We start from the raw sequence: 17,532 nt of genomic DNA, 5'->3' as shown, positions 1-17,532 counted from the left end.
CCACGTGTCCCGGCGGCCGCTCCCCCCCGGACACCCGATCGCCCGCGGGGCCCCTCTGAGGCCGTGGCCGGGAGACAGGGAGCGGCCCCGCAGCCTCTGGGCTGCCCCGCGGTTTTTTTTCCACCAGGTGGCTGCGGCACAGGGGGGCCGAGTGCAAGACGGGGGGATCGGGCCCTTGGGGGATACAGGGACTCCCAACGCAGCACCGCGGCCAAAGGGGATTGGACCCTTGGGAGCCCACAGGATCCAGCAGCCTGGACAAGGGGGCGAGTCTGGGTCCTTGGTGTTCACAGGGACACCTAGCCCAGCAGCCCAGGTGTGGACTGCAGAGCCCACCAGTGCTTGGTGCCAACTAGATCCGCGGGGCTCCCATCCTGGCCACCCGCACCATGCCCAGGGGTCCCAGCCCCCTGTTCCCCGCCCCCCCCCCAGGCAGGCAAGAATCGGGACCAGTCCGTGGTTTGTGTCAAGTCCTTTTTATTCTGTTCCCACAGAAACACCTGGTGAGGGGGCAGCTTCTGGGAGGGAGTCACGACACAGCGGCGGGGGCGGTACGGCACGGTACGGCACAGTACGGCACGGTACGGGGTCACTACGGGTGGCACAGAGCACAGCAGACACGCACACCGTCACAATGTTCAGAGGGAGCGCACCCGGCATCGCACTCACCGCTGGAGACAGCGCCCAGCCGCGCTCGGCCCTCGGTCTTTGCACCCCCCGTCCCCCCGCCCCAGCCAGATCGCCACGGTTCGGGCTGGGGGCCCTGCCTGGCGGGGGTGGGCTCTGTGCCCCCGGTCCTGGCAGGCACGAAGGCAAGGTGGCGGATGTGCTCGGGCGGCGAGATAGGCCCCGGCGGGGTCTCGGTCCCGCGTGCGATTTACACACTGTACAAGTATTTACAGCGCGAGGAGTGGCGGGGCCGGGGAGGCACCCTCAGGCTCTGCACTTGTCAGCGGCGGGGAGAGGCGGCGGGTGTGCGCGGGGCCGGGGGGCTCCTCGGTGGGGCTGCCCCCAGCAGTGCCACGCTGACCCCCCCGTCCCACAGCCACCGGCCTCCCCCCCAGCCTTGGGCACCGGCAGAGCCCCCGGCGAGGGATCTGCCGCGGAGTGTGGGCTTCCCGCGGCAACCGGGTCCTCGATCACAAGTGCATAAATCTGCTAAGAGCTTTCAGTACAGCGATGGACTGATGGAAAAGAAAAAAAGAAAAGTCCAGGCAAAGAACAGCAAGCACTGAAAGGCGGGTGGAACCGTGCAGAGAAGTAGCAAGCCATGCTCTACGACGGGACAGACGGTCACGGGCGCTAGGGCTGCCCTTTGGCAAAGTGGCCCTCCGTGGGTCGAACATGCCACGAATTCATACGCACGGGTGGTCGGTACAGAGTAGTTCTCGGGTCGCTCGGCGGCACGCTTTGCGATGGAACCCTTGGGCGCGACATTGAACTGATTAGCTATTCACAGGTCTTGTTCTGGAGTCGTGTTATTTCGTTGCATAGAACATCGGGCGGGTGGGTGGGCGGGTGCCCCCCGCCGCGGGGGTGCCGGCGGGGCACTGCCAGCGTGGGGAGGCGGCGGGGTGTGGGTGAGCCCCCTCCTCGGGCTGCCTCCCCCCCTGGGGAACCCCCTCCTGGCAGGGCGAGTGGGCTTTGGCCGCCGGCCGCTGCGCTGGCCGTCCCCGCAAAATGGCTTGAGAAGGACTTGGATTGCACAGTAAAAGGAAGGATACTGCCGGAGGCAAAGCTCTCCTGATCTTGTTCCACGGGATTTGTGCTCTTTTGTAGCCTCCTGCACTCTATTGCTTCTACAGACGACAGCCCGTGTGCTAACTCATCGCACAAAGCAAAGAGGGAAGAGGATTTGGTATAAACTTTAGAAAAATAAAGCCCCAAAAACGAAAAGAAAATGAACCCAAAGAAACCGAGAAAAAAAGGAACCCCCCCCAACGACGCCCCGTGCCCCCCCCCGGTGCAGATGAGGTATACACAGAAATCAAAGTGGGATGATTAAGGCTGTTCTTGAAAGAAAAGGGGTGCCCGCGGCAGGCGCGCTGGCTGCGTGGCGAGGGCGAGCGCGGCCCTTTCAATGCTTCCAATGGCTTTGGGACGTGCGCCCAGCTGGCCGCGCCGCCTGTCAGAGTCCTATGGCCTCGTATTTCGGTAGCGAAACAGTGTTAGGTCCTAGCTGACGCGCTCCGGGGGCTCCCCGGCGGGGCCGGGAGCGGGCCGCAGTGCAGGGGGCGCGGGGACGGCCCCGGCGGGGCGGATGGGGTTGGGAAGGAGGAGTGGCGCCCATGGCGCCCAGCCCTCGGCTTGTGGGGGGGAAAAACCTATGAAGAGGCCAGAGCTGGGGTTCGGAGGGAGCAACTCTGCGTATAATCTTGAGAAAGGGCCGCAGCCCACCCACAGGGCCCGACCCAATGGTCTGTATCAGGCCCATCCCCTCATGGCGGCTGCCGGGGCTTGCCGTGTGCCGCGCTGGAGCTGCTCGCCTGGCGTGGGGGGCACCTGCCCCAGGGCGTCCGCCGGGCCCCTGCTCGGCCGCTTTTTGGTCCAGCATCCAGGGATCGCCCTGCTTTCAAAAGCTTGTGAGAGACAGAGAGAGAGGCATTAGTCTGAGCAGCCTCGTCCTGGCGGAAGGGCCCTGCTGAGCAGCAGTGCCAGCCCGAGCGAATGGGCCCCAGAGAGCCAAGAGGCACTGCCGGCCGAGCAGCTGCTGCCGCCCCCGCGCTGGACGGGCTCCCGGAGCAGAGCCTGGGCCACCCAAACCTTCCATGCAAACCCAGGATCTGCACCAGCATCCGCATGGCATCGGCCCACATGGCTCTGCCGAGAGTGGGGAACAAGGCCAAGCCCCCATGCCTTGGCTTGGGGCCGGCACTTAGACATGAAAATGGAGATGAGTGGCCCAGAGTGAAGGGACGGGGATGCACCAGGTCCTTCCCACAGTGGTGACTGGGACTGTGGCAGGGCAGAGCTCAGTATGTGCTGGGGCAACAGCAGTGCCACAGGAGCCCCAGGGATGGCATGGTGGAGGGGTCCTCAGTGTGAGGATTCATCCTTAAGGGCAGCCAACTTCTCCAGCCCTCTACATGGGCGCTCACCGTTATACTCAGAGTCTGGCGCTGCGTGCTGAATTCATTGGCTTCTTCATAGGTTTTTCCACTGCAACGACTCAATCTCCACTCGCTTCCCAAACTCCTGCAGCAGGAGGGAGCAGGAGGGTGTCAGGCACAGCCAGGGCAGGGAAAGCCCACGGCGCAGTGCCCAGTGCCATCTGCACTCACCTTGTGCCGTTCTCTCACCAGAATGAAGTGAACTTCTTGCCGAAAGCTGACACCGCTGTGGGGAAGCCAGGAGAGGTGTCAGTGTGGCTCCCCTAATCCCCCCCTCCCCGGGCCCCAAACTGTGGGAGCACTGCACCCCAACCATCCCCAGAGCGCCTGACCCCATTTGGCACAGAAGAGCATCACCGCCCCATCCCCATCCCAGCAGCAGCCCTCACCTTCAGTCAGTTTGCCTGCTTGTTCTGCTGCCCCCCCTGGCAGGATTTTGGAGAAGACACTCTCTCCTTCCCCACCAGGCTGCCCCGTGGCCATGCCGGCGGGACCACGCGGCCCGGCTGCCCTTGGACCGGCCTTGCTGTCTGCTGGGGGACAAACAAAACCACCATTAGCAGGGGACAGGCCCAGCTGGGGGTGCCAGGCAGCTGGCATGAGAGGGGACAGATGGCACTGTGCCACTGGGGCCCACTGACCTGCTGCTCCCAGGGGCTGCGCCGCTGGAGCTCTCCCTGGCTGCTGTGGCACTTTCGCTGCGGGTTTGGATGTGTCCGTCGGCTCTGCTTTTGTCTGGAATGGGGAAAACAGCTCTCAGGGCTCACTCTCCCAGCAGAGCATCCTCTAGGGGTGGCGCAGGCCAGGAGGAAATGCCCAAACGCTGTTCCAGGGCCCCAAAAGAGGCAGCAAGGGATCCAGGGCATAGGGATGCCTCCTTGAGGGGATGGCTGCTCCCAGGGCACCCAGGGATGGTTGTGGTGGGCATATGGGTGGGATACTCTTTGCCCCATGGCTCCTGTTTCCAGCCCTTCTGCCAGGCCCTGGCCACAGCCAGCCGGTCTGATCCCAGGCAGAACTGTGGGGTCCAGCCGGCCAAGACCGTACTTACCGCCGGTGCTGGGTGTCCGCCCGGCTGTGCGTGGAGTGCGGCCGGTGCCTTCCCTGCTGCCTGGGCTGGCCCCGGCTGCTGCTGTGGTGGCCGGGCCGAGGCAGGTCCCTGTGTCCTGCCCCTGGCCTCGGGCTGTGCTGAGCCTGCTGGCTGGGCAGCCTGCCGTGCCGCTGGCTGCTGCCGTGCTGCCGGCTGCCCTGTCTGCTGAGGCCTGGCCGCCGGCTGCTGCGGGTGTGCGAGGGGCTCCGACTTGGGCGCTGTCGTGGCCGACACGTGTGGCTGGGAAGGCTTCTGTGCCTTGGGGGTCTCGGTGCCATGGTGGTGAGCAGCAGGGCGGGATGACGGGCCATATTCAGCAGAGCTGGGGCCGTAAGGCGCACGGGACTCGGGCTGCTGTGCCTTCTTGGGGCCGGACGGTGGCCCGTGGCTGCGGGGCTCGTGGCGGCCAGACTCTCGTGGGTGCTGCTTTGCCGAGCGGCGCGGGGGCTCATCACTGGCATGCCGGGAGGTGCCAGAGTGGCGATCGTACTCCCTGTGGTGCCGGTGCTCACGGTGCTGGGGGTAGTCATCATGCTGCCACGGGTCTTCATCAGGGGGCTCGTCATAATCGTGGTAGGTGTGCTTAACTGGGGGTCTCTTCTGTGAGGAAGAGTGGCCACCGTAGTGCCTGACCCTCTCCGCCCGCGCCTCCCTGGGCTTATCAAACCAGTCTGTCTCCTCCTGACCCAAATGATAGGCTTCGGAAACCAAAAACAAACCACAGTCAATCTCTCGCTCGAGGCTGCCCAGGCGGAAGCCATGCAATGAGTGGGAGAGGCAAGCAGCGGGCACGCGCGCAGGGGACAGCACGTGCCGGTGGGGACGGGACGCGGCGCGGCATGGCGCTGTGGGGCACCGTGCAGGACCGGCTAACACCGAACACCCGGGGTGGGGGGAGGAAGGCACGTGTCAAGCAAACTGAGGCGGTGAGAGTGTCTCTGCGTACGAGCGGACAGGCATGCCCCGGGGAAGTGCCATGCTCTGGGGTGGTCACCACGGGGAGCCGTTACCTTCGCTGTCTGAGACAACGCAATGGGCATCGTCCATGCCGTAGCCCTCCTCGTGCTTGTACGAGTGACTCCTTGGCACGTCTTTGATGTGCTTTTGCACATCAGGCAACGAGTGGCTGGAGCAGAACTGGGAGCAGGGGTCCCCTGCAGACTGAGGGCCTGGCCCCCCTGCAGTGCGTGACCCCCCCACTGACTTCCCCAGGGGGCTGACGGGGCTCTCCTCCTCCGAGGGCTGCGAGCGCATGGGCGCCCGCCCGCGGCTCTGGCTCATGCTGAGGGATGAGGGCTTGGAGCTGACTTTCTGGGAGCGCTCCATGCCCTCCCGTTCATAGGACTTGCTCCGGCTGCCCATCTCCCGGCCAGAGGACTTTTCCACCCCATAGCCAGAGGAGCGGGTTCTGCTGCTGCTGGAGTAGACCCGCTCATCCTCATCCACCAGATCTCGGCTGGAGACGCCATAGTACTTCTGCTGCTCGTAGACGTTCTTTTTCAGGCCATAGGTGATCTCATCCTGCAGCTTCTTGGCCCTGGAGGCCACGTTGCTGCTGCCAACTGAGGTTGTTGCTGAGTAGGAGGCCAGGTCTGACTCCACGTCTTTGGCTTCTTCGATGGGCGAGAACTTGGAGATCTTCTGCTCCATGCCCTGCTTCCTGTGCTTGCTGCGTTTGGAGGAGATGACGGCGGGTGCCAGGTTTTTGGATGAATGCTTCGGTAGTGGTGTGCCAGAGCCATGCTTGTCCACCCGTGAGGAGTGCCGGTATTCACTGTCCCCATAGTAGTAGCTCGAGCTGGTGGAGCTCCCTGACACTCTGCCATTGCTCTCTGTGCCCCGGTAGTAGCTGTTCTTCCCACGATAGTCAGGGCCATGGTGGTCGTAGATGTCCTCCTCAGACTCCTCCTCAGCTTTGGTGTAACAGCAGGGCCGGCTGGAGCTCTCGGTGTCCCCCAGGTCACTCTTCTCTCTGACGTGGCGGCTGTCGACGCTTGTGCCCACCGGCTCTGCTTTGTGCCCCTCCACCGCTGGACTCTCCTTGGTGAGCTCGCTGATGTCCTCAATCATCACATAGTTACGGGGGATGTTCTGCTCCAGGCTGGTGTAGAGGGACTCTGAAGAGTAGCTGGCCGAGGGGCCTGGTGTCGTGCTGGTTCTCTCGGCCGGCCGGGTCTCAGGCGCCTTGTACTGCTCGTAGCTGCCACTCGCCGGTGCGGTGCTGAAGGTGACGTCAGGCACAGCAGAGGAGCTGGTGGCTGCGCTGATGACCTCGTAGTTGGTGGGGATCTTCTGTTCCAGGTCAGCCAGTGAGGTCTGCCGTGGCTTCTGGTGCCCGCCAGCTAAGTCTGCTGGGCTCTGATAGAGGGTGGGCTGTGCTGCTGCCGGCACGGCGGCTGCCCCGGCATAGGCGCTGGGGGCTTGGTAGGGGTTTGGGGGCTGGAAGCCTGGCTGGGCTGGCGTGGCCAACTCTGGGTATGTGGTGCCGTGGGCCGGGAAGGCACCGGGTGAGGTGAAGGTGGGCAGTGGGGCTGCCGACAAGCCATCCTGCGAGGTGCTGGCTGCAGGGTACTGGGGGTGCTGCAGGCGTGGCGGCGGGAAGGCAGCAGGGCCCTGTGGGGCGGGGTAGGGGTAGGCGCCGTAGGAGGCGGCGGCAGCGGTGGCGGTGTAGTCGGGGTACTGCCCAGCAGGTGTGGGGCGCAGGCCAGCGCCGTCATAGGCGGCGAGGCGCAGGCTGTGCAGCTCGCTGTCGGACAGGTAGTCCCGGCGGTCCCCAGGGTAGCGCAGGTAGGGGTGGTCCCGCCCACCACCCCGATCCTTCAGCAGCGACTCCTTGCGCTGGGTGATGCCCAGCTCCAGGTACTTCAGCTTGGCATCAATCTCCTTCTCCTCCTCGTCCAGCTCCGCCTGCTTCTTCCGCAGCTTGGTGGCCTCATGCTCCACCAGCCTCAGGTCACGGTCAAGCTCCTTCAGCAGGCTGGCCTTGGTGACCGGCGCGGTGGCCTTGGTGGCCAGGCTGCTCAGGTAGAGCTGGGAGGCGGCCGGGCTGGCCAGGGGGACGTGGGGCTCCTCGGGCGGTGGGCTGGGCAGTGTCCGCTTCACCTTGCGTGCCAGTGAGCTCGACTGCAGCCCCCCCACCTGCAAAGCCAAGGGACACTGGGTCAGGGGGGCAGGTGGGTGTCCCCCCATGTCCCACCCCAAGCACCACAGTGCTCCTCCCATGCCCCGGGGGTTGTGGTGAGGCGTCCCACTGTGCACGTGTTCCCCCACGCACCGAGGAAGCAGCGTTTATGTAAAAGCGCAATAAATAGGATGGAAGTAACAGGCAGGGCGCTTTCCGTGAGTAATTACCGGGGGTGGCAGCCGGCCAAGTGCCAGGCTGGCCACGTGTGTGCCCTCTGCCGCAAAAAATGCTTTCTATCTGTGGGCATGTGGCAGAGGGACTCGGGAGACTGCCTGGGGTGCTGCTGCCCCAGGAATTGCCCCGTGGCTCTTGCCTGGGCACTTAGCAGCTCAAGGCAACCTCAGTGTGTAGGGACAAAGGTGGGAGCAAGAGCCACCACAACCCGAAATGGAGTTGTGGGTTATGGTGGCTCCTTGTGTGAGAAGGGGGACCCAGCTGGAGCAGGGGAAATGGGATAGGGGACAGCCCTGATCCTGCCATCCCACAGCACCTCCTGCCTGCTGACAGGCTCATGCAGCCAGTGGACCTCCAAGGCCTCCCTCTGGCTGCCAGTGTCGCTGCACATGTCTGTGCCCACTGGCTGCCATCAGCTGCCACAGGAAGCTGGCCTTTTGAAATATTAATTGCTGCAGTGCTAATGAAACTGAAGTGTCCCAAGGTGCCTCCCAGGGCTGATCCCTGAGGGGCAGATTGTTCCCTGTGGTGACATACCTGGGTGCTGGGCAGCAGTGGGTGCTGATAGAGGGAAAACCTGTCTTTGCCGGCCTCCTCGGCGGTGGGGCTGATGGGCTTGGGGTCAGAGAGGGAGCGCTGCATGGTCTTGATGGGGCGTGGCAGCGTCTGCTGGCGCTGGGCTAAGTCAGTGGTGAAGTGCTTCTGCGGGGGGACGTGGGCCTTGTTCAGACGCTCGCTGGTGGCGAAGGAGGACTCCAGGAGACGGTGAGGGGACAGGGGTGAGACAGGTGAGTAGAGGACCTGGGGAGAGCGGGGTGGCTGGCGGGTCACCAGCTGGGAGAGGGATTCGGCCGGCAGATGGGACTGGTAGCCAATTTCCAGGGGATCTGGCTTCTTCTTCTCGAACTTGCCTAGGGTCTGCTGCCGGACTGCGTGAGGGTCCAGGGGGCCTGTGCTCACTATCTGGAGGTTGGTAGAGTAGGGTGGGATGGTGGTGGGCACCGTCAACTGGGGGACCACGACGCCAGGTTGAGGGGCCGGCTCTGGCTCCGTCTGGCAGGCCAGGCTCTCACCCCGCTGCGTCTTCTCTGGGGCTGAGATGTACTTCACGATCTCCACCCGGGGGTCGTGGGTGGTGATGTGGATGGAGGGGGAGACACGGAGGAGCTGGTCGGGCTCTGTTTGCACTGAGCAGTCGCTGATGGTCTGGATGCCCACACTGGCTGTACCACGGGTCACCCCATCCGTCTTGCCCTCAGCGCTGGCCTCAGCATGCCGTGAGGCTCTGGAGCGCCGGCGGCGCACAGGCTGCTCCCACTCCCCGCTGTCCTCCTCGTCCGTCTGCACGCTGCAGTCAGCGCTGCGCCGCGTCCGCCGTCGCCGTGACAGCATGTACCGCTCCTCGCCATCCTCCTCGTCTGTCTGCACGCTGCTGTCCGCTGTCTTCCTTGCCACGAAGGCCTCCCGTGTCGTCTCCTTCTCGTAGGCATCCCGCAGCCGTGGCATCGAGTTCCTCTTCTTGATGCCCCGGCCGGGCTCCCAGGATTCCTCGACTTGCAGTGACATGTCCGAGGCTGAGCTGCTGAGCGGCCGCTGCGGCACAGGGTAGCGGGGGCCGGTGGGCCCCTCTGGGGGTGTCTGGCCTGGTGGGGCCCATGCCTGCCCATTGTGTGGCAGCCCCCGTGGTGCCTCGGCAGGCCCCTCAGACGGGCGGGCGGTGGGCTCGACGGGCGCAGGGAAGATGGTCTTCTGCCGCTTCTGCTCCTCCAGCTGCTGCTGCAGCTGGTGCTGGAGCTGGTGGATGTGCTCGAGTTGGAGGCGCTGCTGGGCGAGCTGCTCCCGCTGCAGCGCCAGCTGTGCGTGCCGCTCCTCCTGCTGCTGCTGCAGCACCTGCTGCTTGATGCACTGCAGCTCCTGCAGCTCCCGCTGCACCAACATCTGCTCCTTCTCACGGTGCCGCTGCAGCTCCGCACGCTCCCGCTCCAGCTCCTCCTGCAGCCGCAGCTGCCGCAGCTTCTCCAGCTCCACGCGCTCCCGCTCCAGCTGCAGCACGTGCTCCTGCTGCTTGCGCTGACGTTCCTCTTCCCGCTCCCGCTCCTCCCGCAGAGCCCCATCCAGTGGCGGCTTGGGCGCTGCGGCTGCTTGCACGCTCTCCTTGGCGGCTGCTGGTGCTGCCGGTGCCTCCACACGGGGGGCAGCCGGTGGCGGCTCCACTCTCTGCAAGCCACTGGTGGGGGCAGCTGGGGCAGCAGGGGCTTTGGGAGTGGGACCAGCTCCCGCCGTTGCTGGTGCTGTGCTGACAACAGGTTTCCCCAGGTAGACAGGTGTCTCCATCAGTGAGGCTGCTGGGGCTGGACGGCTTGGAGCTGGGTGGCTCGGGGCTGCGTGGCTCGGGGCTGCATGACTTGGGGCTGCGTGGCTCGGGGCTGGGAAGCGGTACAGGCCCTGTGCTGCCAGCGGGACACGGGGGGTGACGACGGGCAGCCTGGCCAGGCTGGCCAGTGGGACCGCTGCTACGCCACCAGAGCCGTAGGGTCTGTACAGCCCACGCAGCATGGGCCGCAGTACTGAGGCCGGCTGGGTGGTGATGGGCAGCGTGGAGGCGATGGGCGTGTTGATGGTGGAGTAGATCATGCCGTCAGCGGCCCGCACGGTTGCAGTGGAAGGAAGCATCTGCCGGATGGCGCCCAGGCGGACGCCGGGAACATTGTACTGTGCCAGGTTGCTGAAGCCCTGCCGTCCCTCGGGGAAGGTGGGGTTGTACATCCCGCCGGGTTTGGGCGGTACAGGGCCCTGCTGCTGAGCTGCCAGCCCCCCTGTGCCCCCCTGCCCAGCGCTGGGGCCGTAGGGCAGCATGTCGGGGCCATTGGCATGCCGGCCCCCGTACTGGTCCATGGAGTTGAGGGCAGCGCACATGCGGCTGATCTCGCGTGCTGTGGTGGCACTGTAGTGGGCCAGGCTGGACTCCTGGAAGCTGGCCAGGTCCCCCCGGGGCGAGAAACGGTAGTCGGAGTAGATGTTGGAGGCTGAGCTGTACCTCCGCATGGGGAATGGGTGGCTCAGCAGCTCTCCAGGTTGTCGCAGGTCGGAGAAGGAGCCATACTGCAGCCCTTGGCCCAGGTAACCCCCCTCAGCAAAGCCCACACTGTAGGAGTGCTTCATGGTGCTCAGGTCCACAGCGGCATCACCCGCCGGGGAGGGGAAGGGCTGATCCCCCTTCGTGTGGTAGTAGCCCATCCCAATTTCAGAGAGGTTTGTGTCTGACATGGAAGAGTAGAGGCGGCCAAAGGCGCTAGCTGCATAAAATTTCTGCTCCTCATAGAGTGCAGGTGCTGGGGCCGGCTGCTCCCGGTAGGGGAAGGTCTCCGGCAGCTCTGGCTCTCTGCTGCCATAGAGGGGCCCGCTGGCTTTCCGTCCAGGCGCCACCGTTGCCTCCCCAGCTTTTTTCTCTGGCATCTTAGAGGTGGGGTTGAAAGCACCGGTGCAGCTGCCGCCGAAGGGGAACTTGTAGACCATGTCACAGCAGGCCACCTGGCTTTCTGGCTTCACGCCTGTGAGGTCCAGCACATTGGTCGGCGCCTCCTCCTTCAGCACTTTGGTCACTGGGCCAGTAGCTGCCTCCTCCATCTGCACCATCATCACCTGGGACTTCTTGCCGCCTAGGGCAAGGAGAGGGCTCTGGCTCTTCAGCTCCACCGGCACTGCCCGGTACACCTCCGAGCCCGGCTCTGGCGGGAAGGACTGTGGAAGGCCACCGGCATTCTGCACCCCGCCAGTCTGTGTGAGGAGCACATCCTTCTTTGCCATCTGGCCTGGCACGCCATACCTCGCAAATTTGGTTTGGGGGCCAGCGGCAGGCTCAGGCTTGCCACTGGCTACCCCACTGGCTCTGACAGTGGCTGTCTGGACTCCCTGCTCCACCTGCTTCACCTGTGCCAAGCACACTGGGCTCCCAGTCCCCTGCCCAAAGTCCACACGGCTCTGGAAAGGGTCTCCATAGACCACAGGTTGTTTGGACTGTGAAAGGATCATGGGGGAGGCAATGGCCAGGCCGGCAGTGCTGGCTGCTGCGATGATGGCATGGGGCTGCTCCTGGGCATTGAGGTTGATGATCAAGGGCTGGATGGCCGTGGACTGCCGGTTTGGGATGTGGTCCAGGGTCAGGCAATACTTCCTGGCCTCAGTGGCCAAGGATGTGAGATCCATGCCTTGGTCTGTTATGATGATGGGGGCAGACTTCAGTGCGGTCCGCAAATCCACAGCATTGCTGCTTGGCACCTTTGGCCCTGGCTCCACTCGAGACGTGCCGGGGATGGAGGAGATGCGGCAGAGGGATATGTTTTCCGCAGGGAGCGCTCCCCAGCTGTATAGCCCTGTGATGCCGTCAGCAGCTGAAGTCACGGCAGGTGCTTTCTGGGCATGGTCCTTCACTGGCTGTGCCCTGATGTAGGCACCTGCCAGCTGCTCTGGCTCCGGTGTCTGGGTGTAACCGTGGGCCAGCAGCTGCCGGCTTGGCCTGGTGGGGGATGAGGTCGGGGACGTCAAGGCGCCAGAGCTGACTGGCTTGGTTTGGCTGGCTGCGTCGGCCGCCAGTGTGATCACCATGAAGGGGGAGTCCTGTGAGGAGGCCTGCCGGGTCAGGCGCGGCGAGCCCGCCCGGTGCGGTGTCTGCGTCCCCTGTGCCACCATGGGGGAAGACGTGTCCAGGCCAGCAGCCGCGGCAGAGAGACCCTCGTAGGAGAGGACGGGGCTCTGTGTCTGCGTGGAAAACTCAGCTGTGGCCTTTGTGGTGCGGGTGGGACTCTGCGTGGGGGAGGTGGGAGAGAGTGGAGGGCTGGAGGTTTTGAAGAAGGGGTATGTCTTGGGCAGTGCAGGCTTGCTGTCGCTCACAGCTGGGAGCTTCTCCCTGGCTGTCTGCACGCTGATCTCCACCATCCTGGTTCTGCTGGTGTCCTCTGTCTGTGAGCCATAGCTGACGGTGCTCTTTGCTGGAGTGTAGCTTCTCCCAGATATGGATGGGGTCTCTGGAGCTGGTGAGCTGTAGCTCCGCAGTGTGCTCCCGGGGCTGCCCGCCGCTGTCGTCACTGTGCTGGCACCTTTGCTGAAGGCATAAGGAGTGGTGGTAGCCTTGGATACTGGGCTGGGTGCTGCCGGGGCACTCTGGACCTTGGCTAGGTCTTGCCCCTCTTTTGCAAAATGCTGGGTGACCCGGACATCAGGAATGGTTTTGCCTGTGCTGCTGTCAGAGCTGGCAAAGGAGACAGGAGCGGAGAGCTGTGTGGGGCTGGTGCCGGGGGTAAGCGGGCCGCCGTTCTGTTTCAACAGCTCAGCGTAGGCGCTCTCAGCATTGAGGAAGCGCTTCTCCTGGTACGCCTCCTCCTGCCCCTTTGCCTTCTCACCCTGCTCGAGGGCCAGGTCGAAGGAAGAGGACTGGTGCATCCTGGAGATGCTCTGTGAGGTCTGCAGGATCTCCTCATACACTGCTCCCACCTTTGGCAGGGCACTGGGATAGTCAGGCTGGGAGGGGCGCATGAGGCCGCTGTCGTACCGGTACTCGTCGGCATACTGGTACTCGAAGCCGTTCTGGCCCTCGGTGCCGCGGTAGCCGACCTGCTGGTAGGTGCTGCCAAAGGAAGAGGCTGGCTGGGCCTGCTGGACCTGCTGCTTCTGCATCATCTCTGCCTTCCTCATCATCTCCTCGTAGGCTTCCTCGGCGCTCTTGAGGGGCTTGCTGGTGGGCTGGCTGGGGCCAGTCTCTACCTTCTCTGTCGGGGAGTAGAGCGACATGAAGGTGGGCAGGTTGTACTCGCTGCCCGACTTGTATAGCTTGGAGGTCACAGCGTCAAAGCTCTCTGCCTCTGAGTCGATGGAAGGCGAGTACTCCGAGCAGGAGGAGCGGTGGAGCTCCTCCATCTCTGCCGCCTGTCGCAGCTCCTCAGTGGGGGAGGCGTCCTCGATGGGGGAGAGGTTGCTGGGGGGGGTTTTGGAGCGCTCCCTCCTCCGCTGGGCCCTTAGCTCCTCCTTGTCACGCTTGGTCTTGCGTGCTGTGCTCCGGATGCGCTGCTGCTCCACCTCCCGCATCTTCTCCTGCTCCCGCAGCAGCTCCTCTTCCTCCCGCATCTCCTCCTCCTCAGATGAGTCCTCGATGGTGGGCAGCAAGGGGCCGTGTGAGCGGTGCCGAGCCTTCCTCTGCTGCTTCACCTCCTCCAGTCGCTGCCGGCGGCTGGGGCTGCTGTCACTGTCCTCCTCCAGAGAGGAGATGGAGGTTGGTGAGGTGCCGGAGGTGTAACTGGGTGTCGTGGCTGGTAGGGTGGAGGAATACTCGCCCCGGGAGCGCTCCTCAGGGGAGCCTGTCAGGCTCTCCATCTCCAGCTCGGGCTCCCGGTCCAGGCTGGTGTCCGCCTCCTGGCCCATCTCCATCTCCCGGCCATAGCCGGTTGTGCTGTTCAGCTCAATGGTCTTGAATCGCCGGAGCCCACCCTGGGCCGTGCTCAAGTCATCACCCTCTGCTGCCTCCACCTCCTTCCTCTCCTCCGTGTACATGCTGCTGGCACCATGTGGCAGGCGCCGCTTGGCTGGTGCTGGCTCTTTGCCCTTCTCTGCCTCGGCCTTCTGCCCGGCTTTGGGGATGCTGTACTTGGTGCGCCCGTAGCCTTCCTCCTCCTCTTCAAGGTTGTCCTCCTCCGCACTCATCTCCAGGATCTGCCTCCGCATGAACTCCTCATCGCTCACCTCTGCCTCCCGGCCCTTGGCCCGGGGGGGCACTGGGGAGAAGCCCCCCTCACTGCTGTCCTCCACGTAGTCGTGCCGCAGCTTGCTGCCAAACTCATCTGAGGACTCAGCACTTTCCCGCCGCTCCCGCTGGTTATCCCACTCCTCATCCTCCTCCAGGATGTCCTCCAGCTCCTCGTCCGAGTCGAAGGCTTCGGGGGTGATAGAGAGGTACCGTGGCCGCTGCCGTTGTCGCTGATCCTCCTGTGTCTCCGAACGGCCTTTGCCATGCTCGGTGGGCTCCGGTGGGGCACCCCGGCCTTCCAGGAGGGGCCGCATGCTGCTTTCCAGCTTGGTGAGCTCCGAGGGGCTGGGGGGGCTCTGCCCGGCCAGCCCAGTGCTGCTCAGCTTCTCCTCCTCCTGCTGCACCAGGCCGGTGATCTCGCTCTGCGAGCTGGAGATGCCATCGGAGGAGTAGCCGGTGTCGCTGAGGCTCTGGGGGCTGCGGGACAGGTCTGGGGGGTAAGGCTTGCTCCCATCCTGTGGGCAAGGGAGAGCACAGTGTCAGACCTGGGCGGCTCCAGAGCTGCTGCCCCTGCTTCCCCCAAAACCCACTCCCAGGGAGCATGCAGAAGGTCTGGGCAGCACTGGGAGCCAGCCCAGCATGAAGGCTGGGGGCCCCCTCCATGTCTCCAACTCCCTTAGCTCCCAAACAACCCTTCAGAAGCAGGGCAGCCCCCAGGATCCTCATTAGACAACAGCAGAAATAAACAGGCCCCTTTCACTGGCTTTGGAATTAGGCAGTGTGGGGGACAAGCCTCCAAGCCATGGGGAGAGTGCCATCACACCCAGGGCCTGTCACCCTGCCAGCATAGAGGCACTGCAGACCACTTGATTTTGGGGCACAAGGAGCCTCTTCCCTGGGGGCTGCACAGCGGTGAGGGGGGCAGCCAACCTCTCCTGGCTGGTGGGGACCTCCTGCTGCATCCCCTCCCCATGGGGGGCTCTGCTGGTTGCTGCTGGGATGGCTGCTCATGGGGTTACACTATCCCAAGGCAGCCAAACGTTTCTCAAAATTGTACTGAATTTGCAAAAAGTGGGACGAGGAGCTTGAAAAATGCCCACTGCTGCAACACGGAATGTGGGCAAACTTGTTTTTCATTTCATGACAAATCCAACTGCCTTTATGTTATTTTAAAACAAATCCAAAGGCCAGAGATGACCTGAACTATCACATTTTGCCCAACTTGATGTAATCCTAATAAATAGAAGGCAAATACCAGCATGCTGCCATGAAGCCTGTGAAGGTCCTAAGGCATTTGGGAATGCTGAGACAGCAGTGTTTGGAACTCACCATTCCCCAAAAGACCATTTCCTGGGGCAAATGGCCTCGACAACATGGTTTGTGTTCTAATTTGGAATAATTCTCCCCACTTGTGAGCACAACTGCCACCAGAGGCACGGTTCAGCACCAAGCCAGCCTGGGGCAGGATGCAGTCTCTGGGGATGCTGGGAGCTGGACGCACCCTCAGAGCTCACCTCCTGCTCCTTGGCCCGCGGTGCCTCCCGGCTCTCCTTGCTCTCCACCTCCGGTTTGGGGGTCACGCTCTTCCCCTTTGGAATGGCGATCTCAGGGGCTCTGGAAGGCTCTGGGGCAGCTTTGGGCGGCGGCTTTTCCTCTGCCGGAGCTGGGGGCTTCTTTTCTGCCACCACCGGAGGCTTCTTTTCTGCCGGCGCCGGGGGCTTCTTTTCTGCCTGTGCTGGGGGCTTTTTTTCTGCCGGTGCTGGGGGCTTCTTCTCTGCTGGGACAGGGCTCATAGTCCTGCTCTGCTCGGCAGCCCGGAGGCTCTTGGCAGGCGAGGGCTGTGGCTCAGGGGGTGCCGCTGGCTCGGCGGGCGCGGGCGCGGGTGCCGGTGTGGGTGCTCTCTGCTGCTGGCCGGCGGCGGGCGGCTGGTGCCGCGGGGAGCCGGTGGACGGTGGCTTTGGGGTAGGCAGTGGCATCGGGGCAGGGTCGCCGAGGCTGCCTTCGAGCAGCCGTTGGGTTTGGCAGTTCAAGCACAGCCATTCGTTCTTCTGCAAGAGAGAGGAAGGAAAAACACTGCTCAGACTCTGGGAGCTTCCCCCCAAGCAGGGATCTCAGCGAGGAGCTCTGCTGATGGGACACAGGGTGCAAAGGACTCGGCCCACCCAAACCAAATAACCAGCTGTGGGGGGGAGCACAGTGGTGTAGCCATACCCTACAAACCATCCACATCCTGCTTAAACCCACCCCTATCCCTGTCCAGAACCCACTGATGTCCAGCTGGAGGGACCATGGGTACAGCACAGGGATTGCACACTCTGCCCCACAACCCCTCAGCACCACCAGCTCTTTCATTCTCCAACCCTGCGGTATTTTTGGTTTTAAGCAAAATTAAACAATTAAAGGCAGATTACTACTGTAGCTTAACACTTCTCAGCTCCATACAGCTCCTCTCTTGCTCCAATTTGTTTTCTTTGATACAATAAAGGTTTAATAGCATAATCATAACGCCTAGGGATCTTTTTTTCTAGGTTAACAAAAATACTGGGTACACAAGTACGCCAAAATTTCCCGAAGATACTACCCAAAGTACACGCTGTGCAGGAAAAGAACAAGCCAATCTCATCTAGTGAAATTCTCAGCAAGAGCTGTCATTTTATGGCCTGGAAAAAGCAGAGGCAAGCGGGGCTGTGAGTGGCAGAGAGCCCGCAGGGCTACGGCAGGGGCTCTGCATTAAGAGATCAGAAGCACTTTCCCCCCCCGGGTCGCCCAAGGACTATTTTTACCCAACCAGGAATGTCCAGGAATAGGGGCCTGACATTTCCTTCCCTTTAGATGTTTCAGCATCTTAAGTCTTTCTGGTTTTGCTGCTAACAGCACAAATATGCTCCAGGACCTTTTCCCAGACCTCTCCTTTGCTGATCCATGGCTCCCAAAGCTCGGGGTGGTCAACCTCAGAGGGACAGGCCCTGAGGAGCTGTCACACTGTCAGAGGGGTGGTCTTGGTCTTCAGCTGGACCAGCCTGGGGCCAGGGCTGTGAGCCAGCTGTATTCCCTGGGGCCACAGAGGCCACGGGTCTGCCTGTAGAAAATGAGATTCACCAAAATGACATCGAGGAAACGACCTCAGGTTGTGCCAGAAGAGGTTTAGATCTGATATTAGGAAAAATTTCTTCACTGAAAACTCGAACAGGCTGCCCAGGGAAGTGGTAGAGTCACCTTCCCTGAAAGATTTAAAGGG

At 63.0% G+C, this 17,532-nt stretch overlaps 1 protein-coding gene across 1 annotated transcript in view; it reads right to left on the bottom strand.

Annotated features, from left to right (window-relative positions):
- Positions 1–457: 457 nt before the first annotated feature.
- The window catches only part of BSN (bassoon presynaptic cytomatrix protein), a 93,443-nt gene continuing 76,368 nt past the window's right edge, over positions 458–17,532 (bottom strand). Inside the window, exons 4-12 of the mRNA XM_051793146.1 lie at positions 15,809–16,342; positions 8,096–14,809; positions 5,211–7,338; positions 4,162–4,898; positions 3,752–3,845; positions 3,500–3,643; positions 3,282–3,336; positions 3,099–3,195; positions 458–2,579 (exon numbers count right to left, since the gene is read on the bottom strand). Coding sequence (XP_051649106.1) covers positions 3,296–3,336; positions 3,500–3,643; positions 3,752–3,845; positions 4,162–4,898; positions 5,211–7,338; positions 8,096–14,809; positions 15,809–16,342 — 10,392 coding nt within the window. The 3' untranslated portion in view covers positions 458–2,579; positions 3,099–3,195; positions 3,282–3,295. The remainder of the gene's footprint in view (positions 2,580–3,098; positions 3,196–3,281; positions 3,337–3,499; positions 3,644–3,751; positions 3,846–4,161; positions 4,899–5,210; positions 7,339–8,095; positions 14,810–15,808; positions 16,343–17,532) is intronic.

This window comes from Manacus candei, unplaced genomic scaffold, assembly GCF_025592945.1.
Source record: "Manacus candei isolate 608988 ecotype Guabito, Panama unplaced genomic scaffold, ASM2559294v1 h1tg000036l, whole genome shotgun sequence".
NCBI lineage: Eukaryota > Metazoa > Chordata > Aves > Passeriformes > Pipridae > Manacus > Manacus candei.
Note: the sequence above shows the minus strand (reverse complement) of the source record. Positions and strands in the feature narration are given on the sequence as shown.